This window comes from Maniola hyperantus, chromosome 16 (assembly GCF_902806685.2).
Source record: "Maniola hyperantus chromosome 16, iAphHyp1.2, whole genome shotgun sequence".
NCBI classification, from domain to species: Eukaryota; Metazoa; Arthropoda; class Insecta; order Lepidoptera; family Nymphalidae; genus Maniola; species Maniola hyperantus.
In genome coordinates, this window is record NC_048551.1 from 14,325,941 (window position 1) to 14,345,885 (window position 19,945).

Here is a 19,945-nt window from a genome sequence, read left to right on the forward strand (position 1 = left end):
AACTTCACCTAATACCTAAAATATATAAATCGTGTGAGGTCGTTGATCTTTGTCAGCCCTAGCACAGACTACGGTCTATTTGGGCTGCAAATTGCAAACACCAGTCTCGGTTTTTATCTAGTGCTTTGGTCTAAAAGTGTGGTGTAATTAAATGTTCACTGTTCACTAAGTTCATCGAAATAAAAAAATTTTTACAAAAAAAATAAAAACCGACTTCGTTACACAAACACTAAAAATTGAAAAATAATTTAATTTATTACCGATTATATTATGTATACAAGAGTTAATATAGTTCCATAATAATACTTTTTGGTGCCGGTGCCAATTAGCTTTAGCTGCGCGAATCGTCTAGACTTCATATTTTTATGGGACTCCACAATGGCACCTCATTGGCACCGACCCCAAAAAATATTATTATGGAACTATATTAACTCTTGTATACATAATATAATCGGTAATAAATTAAATTATTTTTCAATTTTTAGTGTTTGTGTAACGAAGTCGGTTTTTATTTTTTTTGTAAAAATTTTTTATTTCACAATTTTTAGTGGCCCCATGGAATTATGCTATGACTGGTTAAAAATCTACTGTTTACTAAGCTTTTACACTGATCGCGAGCAATTTACTCTTATCCGTTGAGGAGTTCCAGTATCTATCTTCGAAGATGTTCATCAGGTCTTCACCAAATTGAAATGGGACCAACTTTGAAGTATACCCTTTCAAACAAAAAAAGAATTTTCAAAATCGGTCCAGGCGTTTTCGAGTAATCGGGGAACATACATAAAAAATAAAAAAAAAAAAAAAAAAAAAAGATTCCGACGAATTGAGAACCTCCTCCTTTTTTTGAAGTCGGTTAAAAATAACTGGGGTCCTCGATTTTAACGATAGTCTTTACTTGGTAGGTACCTCCAAATTTATTTATGGAACAATGTCATAAAGTTTCTCTACCGATTAAAAAAGAAACTACGCAAATCGGTTCAGTAATCTCGGAGATTTTGGTGGACATAGGTAGCAAAACACGACTCCTTTTTTGACAGTCGGTTACAAAAGGAGCCTATGTTACTCCCTGGTTAATCCTTTACTTGTCTGTGAAAGTCTAGGTGAACAAAAACGATTTCTGCTCACTGGGTGAACAAAAACGATTTCTGCTCACCAGGTGAACAAAAACGATTTCTGCTCACTGGGTGAACAAAAACGATTTCTGCTCACTGGCTGAACAAAAACGGTTTCTGCTCACTAGCTGAACAAAAACGATTTCTGCTCACTAGCTGAACAAAAACGAATTCTGCTCACTGGGTGAACAAAAACAAAACGACTTTTGCTCACTGGTTTAGGCTCCAAAGGCGCCTTTTTTGGGCTAGTGAGGTCGTTACTTCGTTACCAAAATAATATCATTGCATAGTAGTGATTTATAATACCAGCGCATAATATATAAAGGAGGTGGTTCTCAATTCCACTCAGTTTTTTTAATGTACCTACCTATGTACATCGATTTTTTCCAGGTTTCTGGATCGATTTGCAAGTAAATTTTTTTAATCAACAGATGTTTCGGCGGTGGTCCGATAAAAAATTCTGGATCCAAATCCTCAATCCTGATGCTGCAGGGTTACTGCCCACCTAATCTAAAAGAATCAGGAAGTGTTCATAGTGAATTTATGTTGTAGGTACCAAGCAACGACTTTATGCTTGAACTCCAAGTCCCAACTCCTCAACCCTGATGATGTAGGGTACAGCACTCCTAAACTATAGTGATTCAGAAACTGCGGATGACGCAATATTATTTTCACTGGCAAGCATAGACTACACCATTGAACCTGGGATCCCAACTCCTTAATGCTGATGCTGCAAGGTACTGAACTCCTAAGCCGTGGGAATTTGGGAATTTCTGATGGTGAATTGATAGTTTAAGTATCAAGCAACGGCTTCATGATTACACTCCAAGTCCGAACTCTTCAATCCTGATGATGCAGGGCACAGAACTCCTAAACCATAGAGATTCAGTAATTGTTCCTGGTGAAATAACATTGTAAATGCCGAGCATAGACTATGTTATTGAATTCCAAGTCCCAACTCGTCAATCCTGATGCTGCAAGGTACTGAACTCCTAAGCCATGTGGATTTGGAAAGATTTGCTGGTGAATTGATATTTCAGGTACCAAGCAATGAGAACTTACACTAAATAGCTTAAAATAAAAATAAATAAATAAAAACGACTTCCAAAACCACTACAAAGTAAAAAATAACTTGTTTCTAGTTTCTACACGTGTAGGTACCTATGTATGAAGTCGGGCGAGCATAAAAGAGAGAAAGAAACTAGAAATCAAAGCGTGAAGCTCGCCCGACTTCAACATTCCTACATACCTACAAGTGTAGAAACTAGAAACAAAAGTTTATTTTATTTTGTTTATTTGAAAGTAATCGACAGCGTTATTACCTACATCATTATTATTTAAATCTTAATCTAGTTTTTACAGAAGGCCACAAGAGATTACTTCAAATTATAATAAAAACTATTTTAACAGAATAGACTTAGAATAAATGTATATACAATAATAATTTAATTTAATAAAGGCCGCCGGTTCAAACCCCGCCCGTTGCACTATTGTCGTACCTACTCCTAATAAAGAAAGAAAGGAGAATATTAGTCATTTAACATGGCTAATATTCTTTAAAAAAAATCCAACTGTGTGTGTGTGTGTGCGCGCGCGCGCGTTTTACTTTGTAAAGTTGTTTTTTACTTTGTAGTGGTTTTGGAAGTCGGTTTTTTTAATTATTATTTTTGTGCTGGTAATAATTACACTATAAGTATGACAGTTCAGATTGTCACAGGACTCTGTGTTGCGCGCACTATAGGTGCGACAAGGCTATCTTGGCGCGTGGCTGTAATCGCAGTTAACGTTGCCGCCCAGTGTCCTCTTTGTTCTTGTTTGTTGGAATAGTCTAAGCCTTCGTTCTCCAACAGCGCCCACCTGTCAATGTCATTCAAGTGCCAAGCGAGCCTTGTCGCACTGTATAAATATTAATAAATATATACAGGGTTACAGGAAAAGAGGACACGATCCCGTTAAGGGGTTATAGTACAGGACATTAGCTATCAAACGACCCCTAAAGTGCTCATGCGAAAGTGTATCGTTTTCGAGTTATTCATTTTTTTATTTTTTTCTTGGTAAAGGGGTGTTTGCCACTTTAAAAATTAATTAAAAAAAAGGAACAATGTATTACATTACATTTTTTTCTTGCTAGTACATATCCTTGTTAATAATAAACAGTTATAAAACAAGAAAAATCTTCAAGCATTTTAAAATTACAACCCAAAAACTGTACAAGTTTTCGATTTTTAAATTTAATTCTATGAATAACTTGCAAATTTTCTGTAAAAATTGCTATGGCACTTATCCTGCGGATTATTTCAAAAACATCTACGTTTCGTTAGCTATCCATTGGTATAAAAAAATTACAAAAAAAAACATAAAATAAAAAAAAATTACACAACAAAGAGATAGAAAATTCTAGCAAATGAAATCTATGCCAATCTATCTCTATGAAATCTATGAATTCTAGCCAAAGAATTAGAATCAATGTAAAAACGAGTTTAATGCAAAATTGTTGAAGATTATTTTTCAATGAGGTCAAAAGGTAATACAAAATCAATCAAGTGCGAGTCGGCGTCGCAAACGAAGGGTTCCGTACCATCGTACAAGAAATAACACTTTAATTTTTTAATTTTTTATGGCGGCCATTTTGTAATTTTTAGTTTATTATTAACAAGGATATGTACTAGCAAGAAAAACAAATCTAATGTAATACATTGTTCCTTTTTTTTATTAATTTTAAAGTGGCAAACACCCCTTTACCAAGAAAAAAATAAAAAATGAATAACTCGAAAACGATACACTTTCGCATAAGCACTTTAGGGGTCGTTTGATAGCTAATGCCCTGTACTATAACCCCTTAACGGGATCGTGTCCTCTTTTCCTGTAACCCTGTATATACCTACCATCGACAAGGAAACTCGAGGAATGAAACGACGGCATAGTTATGTAAAATATTTATTGTTCTATACTAAGGAGGTGCAAGTACAAGTGCAGGTAGTTAGCGAGAGACGACATCTGCACGAGGTCGGTGCGAGCTGCGTGCGACGCGGTGCCACGCGGTGCCACGCAGTGCCACGTGCGACGCGGTGACACGCAGTGTCACGTGCGACGCGTCACGCGAGCCGGGACTTTCGACGTAATGACGGATCGAATGTCATTTCTACGATAATGTATGTCTGTAAAAACATTGTTCTTTTTTTTTTACTTTTACGGCAAATACTCTGCCGAGCATGGCGTGTACAACTGATTGAACCTAGCTCAATACAAATACTCTGCCGAGCATGGCGTGTACAACTGATTGAACCTAGCTCAATACAAATACTCTGCCGAGCATGGCGTGTACAACTGATTGAACCTAGCTCAATACAAATACTCTGCCGAGCATGGCGGCGCGGCGCTAGTCAAGGCGGCGGCGCGGCGGGCGGCCGGGCCCGCGGCGCGGCGGCGGCGGCGGCGGCGCGGCGGCGGCGGGCGGTGCGCGCTTGGCCACGAGCACGCGCGTGTACTTGACGCCGCCGGACGCGCGCTGCAACATACGAGGTCACGGGTCACGGGTCACGGGTCGTGTCGGGTGATGTGAGGTGTACAATTGTACATGTAGTGGCGACTCACCCGCGGGTTCCCGCTGGTGACGGTGACGGTGACGGCGTCGGCCGCGCTCGGCGCAGCGAGAGCGGCCTCGTCGTCCGCGAACACGATGGGCAGCTGCATGATGTCGGCGGCGGCCAGCGCGGGCTCGGCGCGGCGCTCGGCGCGGCGCGGCGGCGGCAGCAGCAGTGGCGTGGCGCCAGTGCCGCGCGACACCACGCGCCCCTCTAGAAACAGTTAAATTAATGAAGTAGATTGTAATTTGTTGTGAATTTATCCTAACTAGCTTATGCTCGCGACTTCGTCCGCGTGGACTACAAAATTTCAAGACCCTATTTCACCCCCTTAGGAGTTGAATTTTCAAAAATCCTTTCTTAGCGGATGCCTACGTAATAATAGCTATCTGCATGCCAAATTTCAGCCCGATCCTTCCAGTAGTTTGAGCTGTACGTTGATAGATCAGTCAGTCAGTCAGTCAGTCAGTCAGTCACCTTTTCCTTTTATATATATAGATTTAAAGCAAATTTTATGAATAATTTTGAATGAGGCGTTCCGCAGGGATCTCATTTAGGCCCTATTTTGTTTCTAGTCTTTGTAAACGATTTGTGTGACCATGTAAAGTCATCCAATTATTCACTATTTGCTGACGACTTAAAGATTTTTAAAACTATTGAAGCTACATCAGACTCTCTAGCTCTTCAAAATGACCTAAACTCTATCTCAGATTGGTCTGCTAAAAACAAACTGCCACTTAATATTAAGAAATGTCTACATATAAAATTTACCAAAAAACGTATGCCACTTCAGACTTCATGCCTTTGCTGGATGAAGTTAATGAGATCAGAGACCTAGGCATTATTATTGATAAAAAACTATCCTTCAACACGCACATAGACGGAATAGTCAGTAAATGCTATAAACTATTAGGTTTTATCTGGCGCAACTGCAAATCTTTTAAGTCGTGTTTGGCCCTTAAAGTGGTTTATACTGCCTTAATTCGCAGCTTACTAGAATATGGCTCCAGCATTTGGAATTCATCCTATAAAGACCCCATATTAAGAATAGAAAGGGTTCAAAAACGATTCCTTTTTCCGTTAACGGTAATCAGAATAAAAAAGCAGAATTAACATGTTACAGGCAAAGACTGAGCTATTTTAAAATAATGTCACTTGAAAACCGACGCTGGGTATTCGATCAGGTACTTCTGTTCAAAATTTTAAATTATGAAATTGACTGCCCAAACATTTTACGCAAATAAACCCCTATTGGCAACAATGCATTGTAGCCAATAGTGAGCGAGCGTCAACCAATCAACCAATCAAAGGAGGCGATCGTGACATTGTAGCTGTCATTCTCCCGCAACCGCGCAGATCACGCTTGACGCGTGTGGATGCGTGCGCGATGGTCAGTATGGATGTAGATCCAGCACCGCAGCCTCCAGCCGACGTACCGCCGGGATGGATGGTGAATACGGCGCTTTATACATATCCCCATACAAACCGTGACGTCACAAGCGCGCGGTGCAACACACACTTACCGACTATCTCTATGGCTCGGTTGTTTCTGAAACAGAAAGCAGACTGTAGCAGTGGTTCCACATGGCGAGTGGTCACCGCTGATCGTCTGAGTGGCCACTCACCCGCACCCGGCCGTCGGCCGCGCCTCGTCCGCCGCCGCCTCGCCTCCGCCGCCTGCGCCTGCGCACACACCACACTTATAGTACGCCTCGAAAAGAAAGCCGGTGACCGATCAATTGACAAAAAACAAATGACAAAGTTTCATTTCCCAAACAAATTCTGGCAAAATTATGAATCATTTTATGATCGTTATAAAACTTATGTTTCTACAAATAATTTACTTCATAAAACAAATTACCAGAAAAATTGTTATTTCATAAAATATCATTTGACAAACAATTGATTTCTTAATCGTGTTGATTAGTAAAACAACATATCGCACTTTTATTATTGATAAAATGAACTGTTTGATAAATACTTTAAGAATTCACCAAATCATTTATATGTCGACCGAGCCGACGGAAGAGATCGCTACTATTGTGGGGGGGTCTCTTCCCCCCCCCCCCCCCCGCTCCCACCATCAAGAGCGAGCGAAACGAGCTCGAGACTTGGGGCACTCCGACACGAAACGGTCAGGTTAGAAGGGGATGGACGCCATCCCCTTCGTGTTTGTTACGGAACCAAATTGTTACGGGATCTTTGGGGAACGCCTTTTAAAAAAAAGATTTTATTTCCCTAAAACTATTTAATTAGTTTTCTACACAATTTATATTACGAAAACAAATAACCGGAAAGACGTGTTAACTGGTTGACGTTACCCTCGAGACTACCCAGTTTACCAGAAAAAAGGAGCCCCATGATATTATTGCTGCGTAATGCGTTGCATAGGGGGTTGCATATGTATGCAAAACAGACTTTTTGTGTGTTTTTTGTTAATTAGTTATTTTATCAAATAATAAATTTATCATCTATTATTTTGTAAAATCGCGAATTTGAAAAACAAATTATTTGGTGAAATAGTAAATTTTTAAATGATATTTTAACATTTAGCAAATTTGCAAAGTAAAACATTTGTGAATAGAATATTTGTCAAATGATGATGTACAATGATATGTTTGCGGTATACGACGTTTGTGATTTGATTAGTTTTCAAAAGTTTTTGGTGAACTGATAATTTGTTATACGTTTTTTGTCAATCATTAGTGAGCCCTCGAAGCCCGATATCGCCATCTCGACACGGCGCCACTCACCCGAGCGCGGCTCCGGCGGCGGCGGCGGCGGCGGCGGCGGCGGCGACGGCGTGCGCGCGGCGCGCAGCACGTCGGCGCGCGCGGGGTCCGCCACGTCGCCGGCCCAGCGCGCGCACTCCTCCTGCGCACACCACACCACATCAGTACATGCAACGTCCGCGCCCACCACGTGTTGTTGTGACTCACCGCGACGGCGGCGTCGAGCGCCTGCTGCGGCAGCGTGCGGCGCGCGCGGTGGCGGCGCGGCAGGCGCAGCGCGTCGTCGGCGCCCGCCAGCAGCAGCACGCGGCGCGCGCTGGGCTCGGCGCTCAGCGTGTCGCTGCTGCCGCCGGCCGCGTCGCGCGCCGCCACGTCGGCCGCCGCGCCGCGCCAGCACTGCGCGCCGCCGCCGCCCACCACGCACAGCAGCGGCACCTCCACCTGCGACCGCGCGACCGATCACCCACTACCCGGTGCTACCCGGTGCTACCCCGTGCTACCCGGTGCGCGGCATCGTCTAGACGATTCGCGCAGCTAAAGCTAATTGGCACCGGCACCAAAAAGTTTTTTTTTTTTTTTTTTTTTTTTTTTTTTTTTATTGGTTTGCCAACAGATAGTACACATATTATAAAATAACAATTACAATTCACAGAGAAAAAATTTAGAGTGTACACCCAATTACTGGCAAACCGGGATGCATTTTAAAAGTTTGCAAGTGCGGGATTACCAGTTAACTTAAAGCTAAAAATACAAATATGAAAAAATAAAAAATAAAAACACTGCAATTTACAATAGTACTAAATATTATACTAAATATTACATAAAACAAGAAAAATAAGAAAAATTACGAATATGGAATAATTAATTATGGAACTATATTAACTCTTCTATACATAATATATTCGGTAATAAATTAAATTACTTTTTTAATTTTTAGTGTTTGTGTATTGAAGTCGGTTTTTATTTTTTTTGTAAAAAAATTTTTACTCCAAGCTTTAAATAATAAAATCAGATAAGTTAATTTGGAAAATTCTCCCTCAAGGGTGGAGTGGGGGTGGTAAAGTAGGTTGTTAGAGTCAAAGTCAAATGATTTATTCAAAATAGGTAATTAATAATTCTTTTTGATGGTCAGATGTTGGATTTGTAAGATATAGTGGTGATAATTATTACGCAAACTTAAAACTAAAGCTACGAGGGTTCCAAACGCGCCCAGGTCTGAGAAGAGCCCACAACAAACTCAGCCGGGTACTCTTTTTATTATCACCACTTTACAAAATTATTGAAACTTATTAGAACTATCACAAAGTCGTTAAGCAACTCATTCCCAAGCTTGTACACGCCACAACTTATAATGTGCACAGTAAAATAATACTTCAGGTCACTGGTATTATGGTTGTTTATTTACTGACAACTGCAAACTTAGAACAACAACAATTTTTACTTGCCTCGACATAATATGTTTCTTTACACTATGAACTTTAGCGCGACATACAGGAAATCAGCGCCATCTGTGTTTGATCATGAAAACTAAACTTATATACCTGATTATGAACTTAAAAATGTCTGAGCAGATTATACATTCCGCCCACCATGAACCAATGGTTCATAAGTATTCTGCGTAACAACTCTAGAGCTTAACAATTATCGTGAATAATCTCTAGTCCATGGTGGCTCTATAGAATAGCGCATACTAAAATTAAAAAAAATAACAGAAATTGACAAACTCAAACTTAACTAACACTAGAAAGCACTATAATCTTATAACTCTACAAAATACACAATTAAATTACAAAACTATAAAATTATTCACATCCAAGATGGTTCTAATCGAGTGACTTAATCAGTAACAGGGAGAATACAAATCTTAGAAACTGGTCTTTTAATGATAGTGCCTTTGCATCTTAAGCTTATCACCCGTGTAACATTGTCCGAAACAGTATGCTTGTCAACGATTACCTCGTAGAACCACTCTCAGTGAAACAGTCTCCAATTCTAGATTCGGAAGAGTGGCGAGTCCAACGATAACGGTGTAGAAACTGAGTCATTTTGAGTGGGTTGCCATCTACGGAAACCACTGATGTTAAACTTCTCATAATTGGCATCTGGAACGAGCAAAGTGGCTCTCCTACCAGAAAACGTCCAGTTGTCCACGGGAACGGATCACTTAACGTTGACAATGGCCTCGAAAAGAACTTAACTTGAAAATAACTGATAGACTTCTGTAACGCTTCATTCATCTCCTGACGAGTTAGACAAGCTGGGAAATTAGTACTTCGGGGGCTTTGGTCACTTCACAATATTCTTGAGAAAGCAACAGCTCTAATTAGTTTTCGAAGCATTGAGAATCTCGTAAAGAAGTTTCGTTTAACTCAACACTCTCTACTGTATAGCAAATCTTTCTTGGCTTCTCTTCTAATTTGGTATCTTGGCATTCTTCATGTGGACTGTAATTTATGTTAACTTCACTTAGCCAAGAGGGACCTTTCTTCCACAAGTTTAAACTATCGTAATCCTTGACACCCTTTGATGCGCTATCGGCAGGGTTGTCTTTTGACTGAACATGTTCAGACCGGTAAGTAACCCATTCTTTTCTCCTTGTTACTGGAACATGTATTGGTGGGAGTTGGACACTGTATTCAAACTCGTCGGTGCTACTATTCCAGGTAAGTTCTAATACCTTCTGTATAGCTTCCGTTTCTTTTCCTGTGCCTATTTCTAACTTCTTGCTTCTTCTAACTTCTGCTTCCCTTTCACCTCTTCCCTTTCCTATTTTCTCTATGAACTCCTTACTACTACTTGCCCATTTCTGTAGTTCAAATCCTCCTTTCTTACAGGTTGGGTTGTCGTCTCGAGAAGGAAGCTTCACCACGCAACGTCCACAATCACCTCTGGTCAAGGTGTTAGTAAAAATCTCCTCGCATCTCCGCCCATCGTCAGTTAGCATTTTCTCCTTAGAACAAACATCGTCTGATTCTAGCTCCCAGAATTTTCTCAGTAAATTGTTTTCATTGCTTTGGATGTGCATGCTGACAACGATATTGTTTTCTTGCTGCGCCTCAGATTCTTGAAGACCTGAGTGAATCTGACCAGATAAGATCCATCCCAACTGAGTGTTTTGGGCTAAGGGAAACCCGGGAGGACCCTTGATGAGACCATCAATTAAAATCTGGCTATACACATCTGCGCCAAGCAACAAATCTATTTTATTTGGTGTATCAAACTTCGGATCCGCTAATTTTAACCCAATTAAATCTGGGCATAATTGAACGGTTGCCTTCTTAAAGGGAAGAAAAGATGTCAGTTTACTAAGCACATGAGCCTTAACAACTAAAGTGTATTCCGGATCGTGAATAGACTTCAATCTGAATTCCACCATGTACATGGAAGCTAAAGACTCGTCCTGATTGCCAATTCCTGAGATGTAAGTCTTATTTGGAATTTTTCTTAGTCCCAATGCTTGGACGGTTGACTCCGAGATTAAGGAAGCCGTTGAACCTTGATCCAACAAGCATCTCACAATTAAATCAGTACCACCTGTTCTCGACTCAACCTTAGCAAGAGCTGTAGCCAATAGGACTTGACTATGTACATTTGAGCAACAGGTAACTATATCGCTTTGTGATGTAGTTGCTGAGGAAACAAATACACCATTATCGCTGAACTCTACATTCTTCGATTCTATCTTCTCCGACTCTACCTTCTCTGACTCTACCTTCTCTGACTCTACTTTTTCCGACTCTACATTCTCCGTTGCTTGAGGGTGAAGTAGAGAATGATGTTTTCTTCTACAAACTCTACATCTAGAGGATTGACGGCATGAAAAAACAGGATGGTTCTGGCCCATACAGTTGAAACACAGCCTACTAGTTCGGACAAAGTCATGCCGGGTATTATAATCCATCTTCGCAAAATCTTTACAATTTATTAATTTATGATCGCCTCTACAATATTGACAGATAACTTTGGACTGATTGGATGTATTAAAACCATTAAAATTCGCTACATGAGAAACATTGACCTTATTGTTTACAATAGAAGGCTTAGGCTTAGCATTCAAAAATTCTAGAGATCTAAACTTGTGTTCAAGAAACTCTTTAAAAACAGACAAAGTGGGCAATTCATTTGACTCATTTGCCTTTGATTCCCATTGCTTCCTGGACTCAGGATCCAGCTTTTGACTCACAATATAAATAATAATAATGTCCCAGTTACTAATGTCTATCTCTATATTTTGTAGAGCACTAAGGCATTCGTTCATATTGTCTGATAATTCTCTAATGGCACTAGACGATTCATTTTGCAAAGTTTTCTGACTCATGAAACGCCGTAAAATGTTGTTAGCTAAATATTGTTTATTATTGTAACGATTAGTTAACTGAGTCCAGCAAACACTATAATTTTTATCAGTAATGGGAACATGTCTTAAAAGCTGCTCTGCTTCTCCAGACAAATGACTCTTAAGATAATGTAGTTTCTGAACGTCATCCAATTTAGGATTGTTGTGTATTAATGAAGTAAAAAGATCTCTAAAACTTGTCCACTCTAGGTACTTTCCAGAAAACTTCGGTATGGAAATCTCAGGCAATTTAACAAAGTATTTAGATTTACTATCTTCACTTGATAACTTTACTGACTCTACAGATGATTCGCGTTTGCCTTTTAATTTTAATAACATTTCTTTTAATTCAGTTTTATAATCTAAATATATTTCTTCCGTTGTATCATATATTGAATTTTTAAAATAACTAGACGTTTCCAATTCTTTCTTAGTAACTTCTGTAATTATTTGTCTATGCACATCCATAAACATTTGCCATTGATTCTCTAAAGCCTCCAAACGCGTCTCTACATATGAAACCGTGATACGATCTTTAGGTGATTTCCTAAAGTTGACTTTAGCCTTAGAGATAAGCTCCTTATTATCCTCCTGAAGTTTATCGAAAACTTCCATGGCTATGATATGTAGCGCGTAAACAAATAATTAATGAGAAATTTTTAAACTTAAACAAAGAAAATTTTAAACTAATCGACAAATAAATTTAAACATAAAACACAAGTTAAAGTTCAATTTTTAAAAAATCACAAGTCCAAAATAGACCGCAAATATTTTACAAGTTAGAATTCAACATAGAAAATTTCACAAGTCCATATTATAACTTAACTAATTCTATGTTCCAATATCGAAAGTGTTTGAGAATTAGGGACATAGACGAAATTTGGGCATGGATTCCCCGTCACTTCACTTTTCTTCGAGAATTAGTCTATGTCCATGCACTAGCTTTAATTTGTTAAAGTTAATTGCTTCTTTGACTTAAGGTCCAATTTTGCTCGAATTTATTTCTTTGACTGAAGGTCCAAATTAGCTTGACAAATGAATAATTAATAAAGTACTCACAATTTATCACGGCACACTTCACTCACTATATTCCGCACCAACTTCGCACTCCTGGTCGGCCCGTGTTGTCATCGGGTGCTCGTGACGTCCTCGGTTGATCTGCCCTCTCGCTCCACCACTGGCCGCTGACGTCACAGCCTGGTCTTTATCTTCACTCTTCAGGCTGAAACCCCTGGCTCCAATCTCCAGGGTTGACACCATCGATGACAATCCGCCACCACGTCGATGCCGACTAGGTTGTACAAACCACCAACCCTATAATCCGATATATCCGGATCGCAGGAACATTTTGTACACGCCACAACTTATAATGTGCACAGTAAAATAATACTTCAGGTCACTGGTATTATGGTTGTTTATTTACTGACAACTGCAAACTTAGAACAACAACAATTTTTACTTGCCTCGACATAATATGTTTCTTTACACTATGAACTTTAGCGCGACATACAGGAAATCAGCGCCATCTGTGTTTGATCATGAAAACTAAACTTATATACCTGATTATGAACTTAAAAATGTCTGAGCAGATTATACAAGCTTGCTTATCATTTAAATAATCCTTTACATTGTAATAGGATTTTTCAATTAGTTTACGTTTTATGAAAACTTTGAACTTGTTGAGAGACATCTCCAATATGTCTTCTGGAAGCTTATTATAGAAACGTATGGAATTACGAGCAAATGAATTGCTAACTTTCCTGAGCCTAGAGGCGAGCATTACAAGTTTATTCTTATTTCTAGTATTTATATTATGACAGTCACTGTTTTTTTTTAATTTATTTATGTTTTTATGTACGTAAAGTAAATTTTGAAAAATATATTGATTATGCACTGTCATAATTTTAACTTCTCTAAATTTAGTTCTCAGCGACTCTCGTGGTCCCATACTGTATATGACTCGAACAGCCCTTTTCTGCAGCACAAAAATAGAAATAATATCAGCAGCATTACCCCATAATAATATACCATATGACATAATGCTGTGAAAGTAACTAAAATATACTAGTCTCGCCGTTTCTATGTCTGTCAACTGGCGAATCTCTTTCAGCGCATATGCGGCAGAACTAAGTCTGTTCGATAAGTTATTTATATGAGAGTCCCATTGAAGTTTTGCATCTAACGTTATTCCAAGAAAAAAAAACGGTATCCACTAAATCCTATTTCTCATTATTAAGTTGCACAGTGGTTTTCACCTGCTTAACATTTGGTAAAGTGAATTTAATACACTTTGTCTTTTTCCCGTTGAGAAGCAGGTTATTAGCTTCAGGTGTTTACCTCCTCCAGTATGTGTCGCGCGCCCTCCGCCGTCAGCAGCGGCGGCGCCAGCAGCAGCAGCGCGCGCACGCCGGCCGCGCCCGCCGCCAGCCACGTGGCCAGCGCCGCGCCCGCGCCCAGCCCGCCCAGCACCACCGCGCGCGACCTGCGCCAACACCAACCGCGTCACCAGGCTGTCTCCGCCCGCCCCCTCCGGCGCGGCGGCACTCACCCCGCCTCCTCCAGCACGTCGGCGAGCGCGGCGCGCGCCTCGTGCGCCAGCGCGGCGCACCAGCGGTCGGGCGCGGCGGGCGCTGCTGCACGTGCGGCGCGCGCCAGGCGCCGCACGTGCAGCAGCGCGCCCAGGCGCCGCGTCCAGCGCTCGTCCAGCGCGTCGCAGCCGCTCGGCACCCACGCCAGCCACGCGCCCGGCGCCGAGGGCGCGCGCGGAGCTGCAACACGCCACTTGCTGAACCACCAAACTATCGTCAAGTCAAACGGTCAGTGCAAAGCGGAGCTCACGTCCGACGGCGTCCAGCGGCTCGTCCTCGGGCGCGGGCAGCGGCGGCAGCCGCGCGCCCAGGTGCGGCGCGGCGCGGCGCAGCTCGCGCGTGGCCTCGCGCAGCAGCGCGCGCAGCTCGCGCGGCAGGCGCGCCGGCAGCGCGTTGAGCGCCCACGCGGCCGCGCCGCCCCAGTGCGGCGCCAGCGCGCGCCGCAGCCGCCGCGCCGCTGCGCGCGCGCCCTCGCGCCGCGCCCAGCGCCCCGACGCGCCCGCGCACGCGGCGCGCTCCAGGCGCAGGTCGCGCAGCGCGCTCAGCACGTGGCGCGCGAGCCGCGCGTGCGCCGCGCCGGGCGCCAGCGCGCAGAGCCGCTCCTCGCAGTCGTCGTCGTCCTCCGACACGAGCCCTCCCTGACCGACAATAATCCATATCAGTATTAATTGACAGAAGTGAGTGGAAGAAGACACGTTGCGCCGACCGGCGACCCCACGTAGCGTGGGATAAAGGACAAGAAGACACGTTGCGCCGACCGGCGACCCCACGTAGCGTGGGATAAAGGACAAGAAGACACGTTGCGCCGACCGGCGACCCCACGTAGCGTGGGATAAAGGACAAGAAGACACGTTGCGCCGACCGGCGACCCCACGTAGCGTGGGATAAAGGACAAGAAGACACGTTGCGCCGACCGGCGACCCCACGTAGCGTGGGATAAAGGACAAGAAGACACGTTGTGCCGACCGGCGACCCCACGTAGCGTGGGATAAAGGACAAGAAGACACGTACACGCGTACGAGTGCTCGCCCACACCTACCTCCTCGTCGTCGTCGTCGTCCCGCGGCGCTGCGCGGTCGGCGGGCGGCTCGGGCGCGCGTACGAGTGCTCGCCCACACCTACCTCCTCGTCGTCGTCGTCGTCGTCCCGCGGCGCTGCGCGGTCGGCGGGCAGCTCGGGCGCGCGCGCGGGCGGCGCCAGCACGTCGAGGCTGGCGGGCGGCGAGGGCGCGCGCGCCTGCAGCAGCACGCGCACGTGCGCGGCGGGCGGCGGGCCGCGCGGGCGCGCGTACGAGTGCTCGCACCACACGCTGCAGCGCGGGTCCTGCACACACACACACACACACAAGTTATGTTTAAGTGCCAGTTTGTGCTCTATTGTCTATACAAACAACCTTCAACAACATTTTACAAACAACCTTCAACAACATTTTTTTTATTTAAAAAGACAATCAACAGTTACAAATAATAAAATAAAATTTCAAAAAAGAAAGAAATACACACCTATAAATGCTATTTTGTAGAGCTGTTCACTGATTGGTTGCCACAGCTTGCCATGAGAAACTAGATACAAGGACAAAAACGATAAAGGAAATGGGGACAAAAGAAGAGATGATAACATCAGAGCCAGCGAGCTGCGGCAATCAACTGACTAGATGCAATGCCTCAAACAAAACGACATACAATATGAAGCTAAGAGGAGATGGTAACATCAGAGCCAGCGAGCTGCGGCAATCAACTGACTAGATGCAATGCCTCAAACAAAACGACATACAATATGAAGCTAAGAGGAGATGGTAACATCAGAGCCAGCGAGCTGCGGCAATCAACTGACTAGATGCAATGCCTCAAACAAAACGACATACAATATGAAGCTAAGAGGAGATGGTAACATCAGAGCCAGCGAGCTGCGGCAATCAACTGACTAGATGCAATGCCTCAAACAAAACGACATACAATATGAAGCTAAGAGGAGATGGTAACATCAGAGCCAGCGAGCTGCGGCAATCAACTGACTAGATGCAATGCCTCAAACAAAACGACATACAATATGAAGCTAAGAGGAGATGGTAACATCAGAGCCAGCGAGCTGCGGCAATCAACTGACTAGATGCAATGCCTCAAACAAAACGACATACAATATGAAGCTAAGAGGAGATGGTAACATCAGAGCCAGCGAGCTGCGGCAATCAACTGACTAGATGCAATGCCTCAAACAAAACGACATACAATATGAAGCTAAGAGGAGATGGTAACATCAGAGCCAGCGAGCTGCGGCAATCAACTGACTAGATGCAATGCCTCAAACAAAACGACATACAATATGAAGCTAAGAGGAGATGGTAACATCAGAGCCAGCGAGCTGCGGCAATCAACTGACTAGATGCAATGCCTCAACAAAACGACATACAATATGAAGCTAAGAGGAGATGGTAACATCAGAGCCAGCGAGCTGCGGCAATCAACTGACTAGATGCAATGCCTCAAACAAAACGACATACAATATGAAGCTAAGAGGAGATGGTAACATCAGAGCCAGCGAGCTGCGGCAATCAACTGACTAGATGCAATGCCTCAAACAAAACGACATACAATGGGGCTGATTCTCTTTGTACACAATCTCTAAACTAAACTAAATTAACAGGTCTAAATCTAGTGCTATCCTTTTCCGCAAGCAACAATATGAAAGGGATAGCAATAGATTTAGATGTCTCATTTTAGCTTAGTTTAGAAATTGTGTACTACGGAATTAGCCACAATATGAAGCTAAATTAACAATAAAACCAAAAACATTAATTAAACATTAAATATTATGAATAAAATATGAAAGTGCAAAAAGACATGTAGAAAAACGAGCAAAACTATCAAATCAAAATAAACTAAGGTGTTGTTTTTTTTTTTTTTTTTTTTTTTAATATTTGCCATGTTAAATGACTAATTTTCTCCTTTCCCCTCCAACTAAGTGTCAAGCTTGTGCTAGGAGTAGGTACAACAATAGTTCAACGGGCGGGGTTGAACCGTCGACCTTTCGGTTTTTACTAAACTCATCGCTAGGGCTCCATACCCAAAGGGAGCCTCTGCGTTCGGGCCGCTCAGCTTCCTGTCAGCGGCCTGTATCTTCTGTGTTCCCAATATAGACGTACACACACCCAAGCCCTCAGCTACCTAATTGTCCCTGCTAAGTGATATAATCTGGGAGTGACCGACGTGATGTGGTTCCCTCGTTCACCTAAATAGTATAATCACCAACCGGCTGTGCAATGAGACGATTCCTCGTTCTTTTGTAATTAGTTAATATGGCTGTTACGAGGTGGTCGCCTAGCGCGCTCGCGACATCTATCCGCCTCGGAGTACTCACTCGCTCCCCGCTGACGGCTCGCACGTGCGCCACCAGCTGCTCGTGCAGCAGCATGGCGTCTGTCGCCGCCGGCCCCTGAGGAATCGATTCTAACGTGAAACTCGTGTACCGTGCCAGGTAGCATTTCAATTGTATATTCTCTCACTTATTTTATAGATATACGTTATCCATTTTTCGTTGCTGATAATTAGACAGGTTAGCAAAGATATAATTTTAAGGGAATAAATATTACAAGTAAAGAACACAAAATTGGTCTGATTTCCAAAATAGTGACTGACCTCGAGCTCGAGTCCGGGGGCTCGTGCTCCGTCCGAGACCGCCGAGACGTCCGTAGCCATCACCATCTGCACCACTGCACCACTGACCACTGTGCACCTTTTATTTCTGGTCGGTGGTATGTACTACTCAAAGAATTTGCAAGTACTACTTCAAGTCTTTGTTAATTGTTTATTATGTGGTTTATTATTATTAATACAGTACAAAAACCGTAACAAATAAAATTCGATTTCGAAAAATTGTGATTTGAATAATTATCCTAATATTTTATTTTTTGCAAGGCACAGTTCACAGAGTAGGTACTTTTTACATATGGCCACAGAGTACATTATATTATATACTGCATATGGCACAGTTGAACTAAAACGTAGTGATTATATTATTCTCTTTGAGTCGAACTTGAAGTCACTTGAAAAGTTGAAGTTGACGTTGAAGGTACTGAGGTGTTTCAGGTATACATATTAATCTATGTGGTACTGAGCACAGAGTACATTGAATATAGGGTACCTACCTAGTATATAGTAGATAATCTATGGTACCTACTGAGCACACTGAGGTACATATTCTGGTCGGTGGTACATACCTTACATCACAGAATACATTTATGCCTTACATACAAATTCTTTGCCTGGATGTTAATAACACTTAATATAACATGATATACCTAACACCATCCTAACACTATATCCATGGACCACAGAGTACATTGAATATAGTGCCATGGACCTAGAATACAAAGCCATGGACCTAGATACAAAGCAAATATCTTACACCGTAGAATAGAATAATAGGTAGATGTAAGGACTGTGTAACCGCGTATGAGATAGCGATAGCACGACGTTACAATGAATAACACGACAATTATTACCATTGTTTAGTAGTCAATATTTGTATTAACCGATCAACAAGTGAAAACAAGTAAATAACTAATGAGAAATACAATTACGCCACGAATTCTCAAAGTTTGTTTTGCAACTCGTATGCGTCTTGTATGTATTCTTGAAAAAAAACCAGTTACACGATAAGGGACAAAAAATAGGTTAGCTGCGTCTCTGTTTATCACATTAGTAACTTTATCTGTGCTCTCTTTTAAGTGCGAATGAGAAAGCAAAGGTTCCTGCATCTATCTTTATTACTCTATCTACGTCTTACACAAAATCCGCGAAACCGTGCTTTCGGCGGTGCATGTTTCTTACCAATGTACTCTGTGGTGCTTGCACTGAAACCATCGACATAGGAATACAAATGGACCTATCACTGCCAAAATCTTAAAAAGCAAAATTAAACTCTATGTAAAAAGAATGAGAATGCTTTCTGATTAACCATAGATAAAAGAAAAAACGAGCCGAACAGGACCCCTATTCGCTTGCATGCGTCCCTCTCTCACAATTGCCACACCGAAAAAATGTTTAGTAGTTTAATAAAAAATCACAGTAAAAAAAAACTGCCCTATCCCTTCCAAGTTAGCCCCACCATCCTACTGATTTGTACTACGAAGTAGTACTTAGAAATTCTTTGACTGAAACATACCAATCTATACCTACACTTCACAAGATGGCAGCGTTAGTTCCGATTTTTGCCACACGCCAAAAGAGCCTTGTTGCACTGTAATTCCGAACGCAGCGAAATGAAAAATGGCAATTTCATTGCCATTGGCTTTGTAGGTTTTAATAAGTTACAAAATAGCTAGATAACTAGTAATAATTTAACACCATCAGAATTCAAAGAATCAGTTAGCGTATAATGCTGAATTATATATATTCTTCCGGAAAAGTGGGTTATTCCCGTTGAGTCACACCCCCGTGTGTAACACTGTGACACAAGGTGCCAACAATTTCAAAACATTCCCATTGAGTAACATTGTTACACAACGGGAATTTTTTGAAATTGTTGGCACCTTGTGTCACACCTACATAAATACATATTATTGCGCGTGTAACAAGTTTTAAAATAACTGTTA

General features: G+C 42.2%; 2 protein-coding genes across 3 annotated transcripts; both read right to left on the reverse strand.

Annotated features, from left to right (window-relative positions):
• Window positions 1-4,033: 4,033 nt before the first annotated feature.
• On the reverse strand, window positions 4,034-18,685 carry LOC138403385 (uncharacterized). 2 transcript variants are annotated; one of them, XM_069503723.1, is made up of 14 exons: window positions 18,525-18,685; window positions 17,988-18,492; window positions 17,710-17,784; window positions 15,475-15,675; window positions 14,603-14,990; window positions 14,313-14,532; window positions 14,102-14,246; window positions 7,636-7,869; window positions 7,450-7,570; window positions 6,322-6,379; window positions 6,220-6,245; window positions 4,707-4,909; window positions 4,473-4,620; window positions 4,034-4,270 (listed from the first exon to the last, which is right to left on the reverse strand). In XM_069503723.1, exons 2-13 carry the CDS (start codon window positions 18,051-18,053, stop codon window positions 4,492-4,494), a joined length of 1,866 nt encoding a protein of 621 aa, XP_069359824.1. In that variant the 5' UTR covers window positions 18,054-18,492; window positions 18,525-18,685; the 3' UTR covers window positions 4,034-4,270; window positions 4,473-4,491. The 2 variants fall into 2 exon arrangements, with proteins under 2 accessions (XP_069359824.1, XP_069359823.1); XM_069503722.1 differs by having other exon boundaries at window positions 4,034-4,620.
• Window positions 7,993-14,088, reverse strand: LOC138403384 (uncharacterized). The gene is made up of 2 exons (XM_069503721.1): window positions 11,171-14,088; window positions 7,993-11,140 (listed from the first exon to the last, which is right to left on the reverse strand). Exons 1-2 carry the CDS (start codon window positions 12,377-12,379, stop codon window positions 9,752-9,754), a joined length of 2,598 nt encoding a protein of 865 aa, XP_069359822.1. The 5' UTR covers window positions 12,380-14,088; the 3' UTR covers window positions 7,993-9,751.
• Window positions 18,686-19,945: the final 1,260 nt, after the last annotated feature.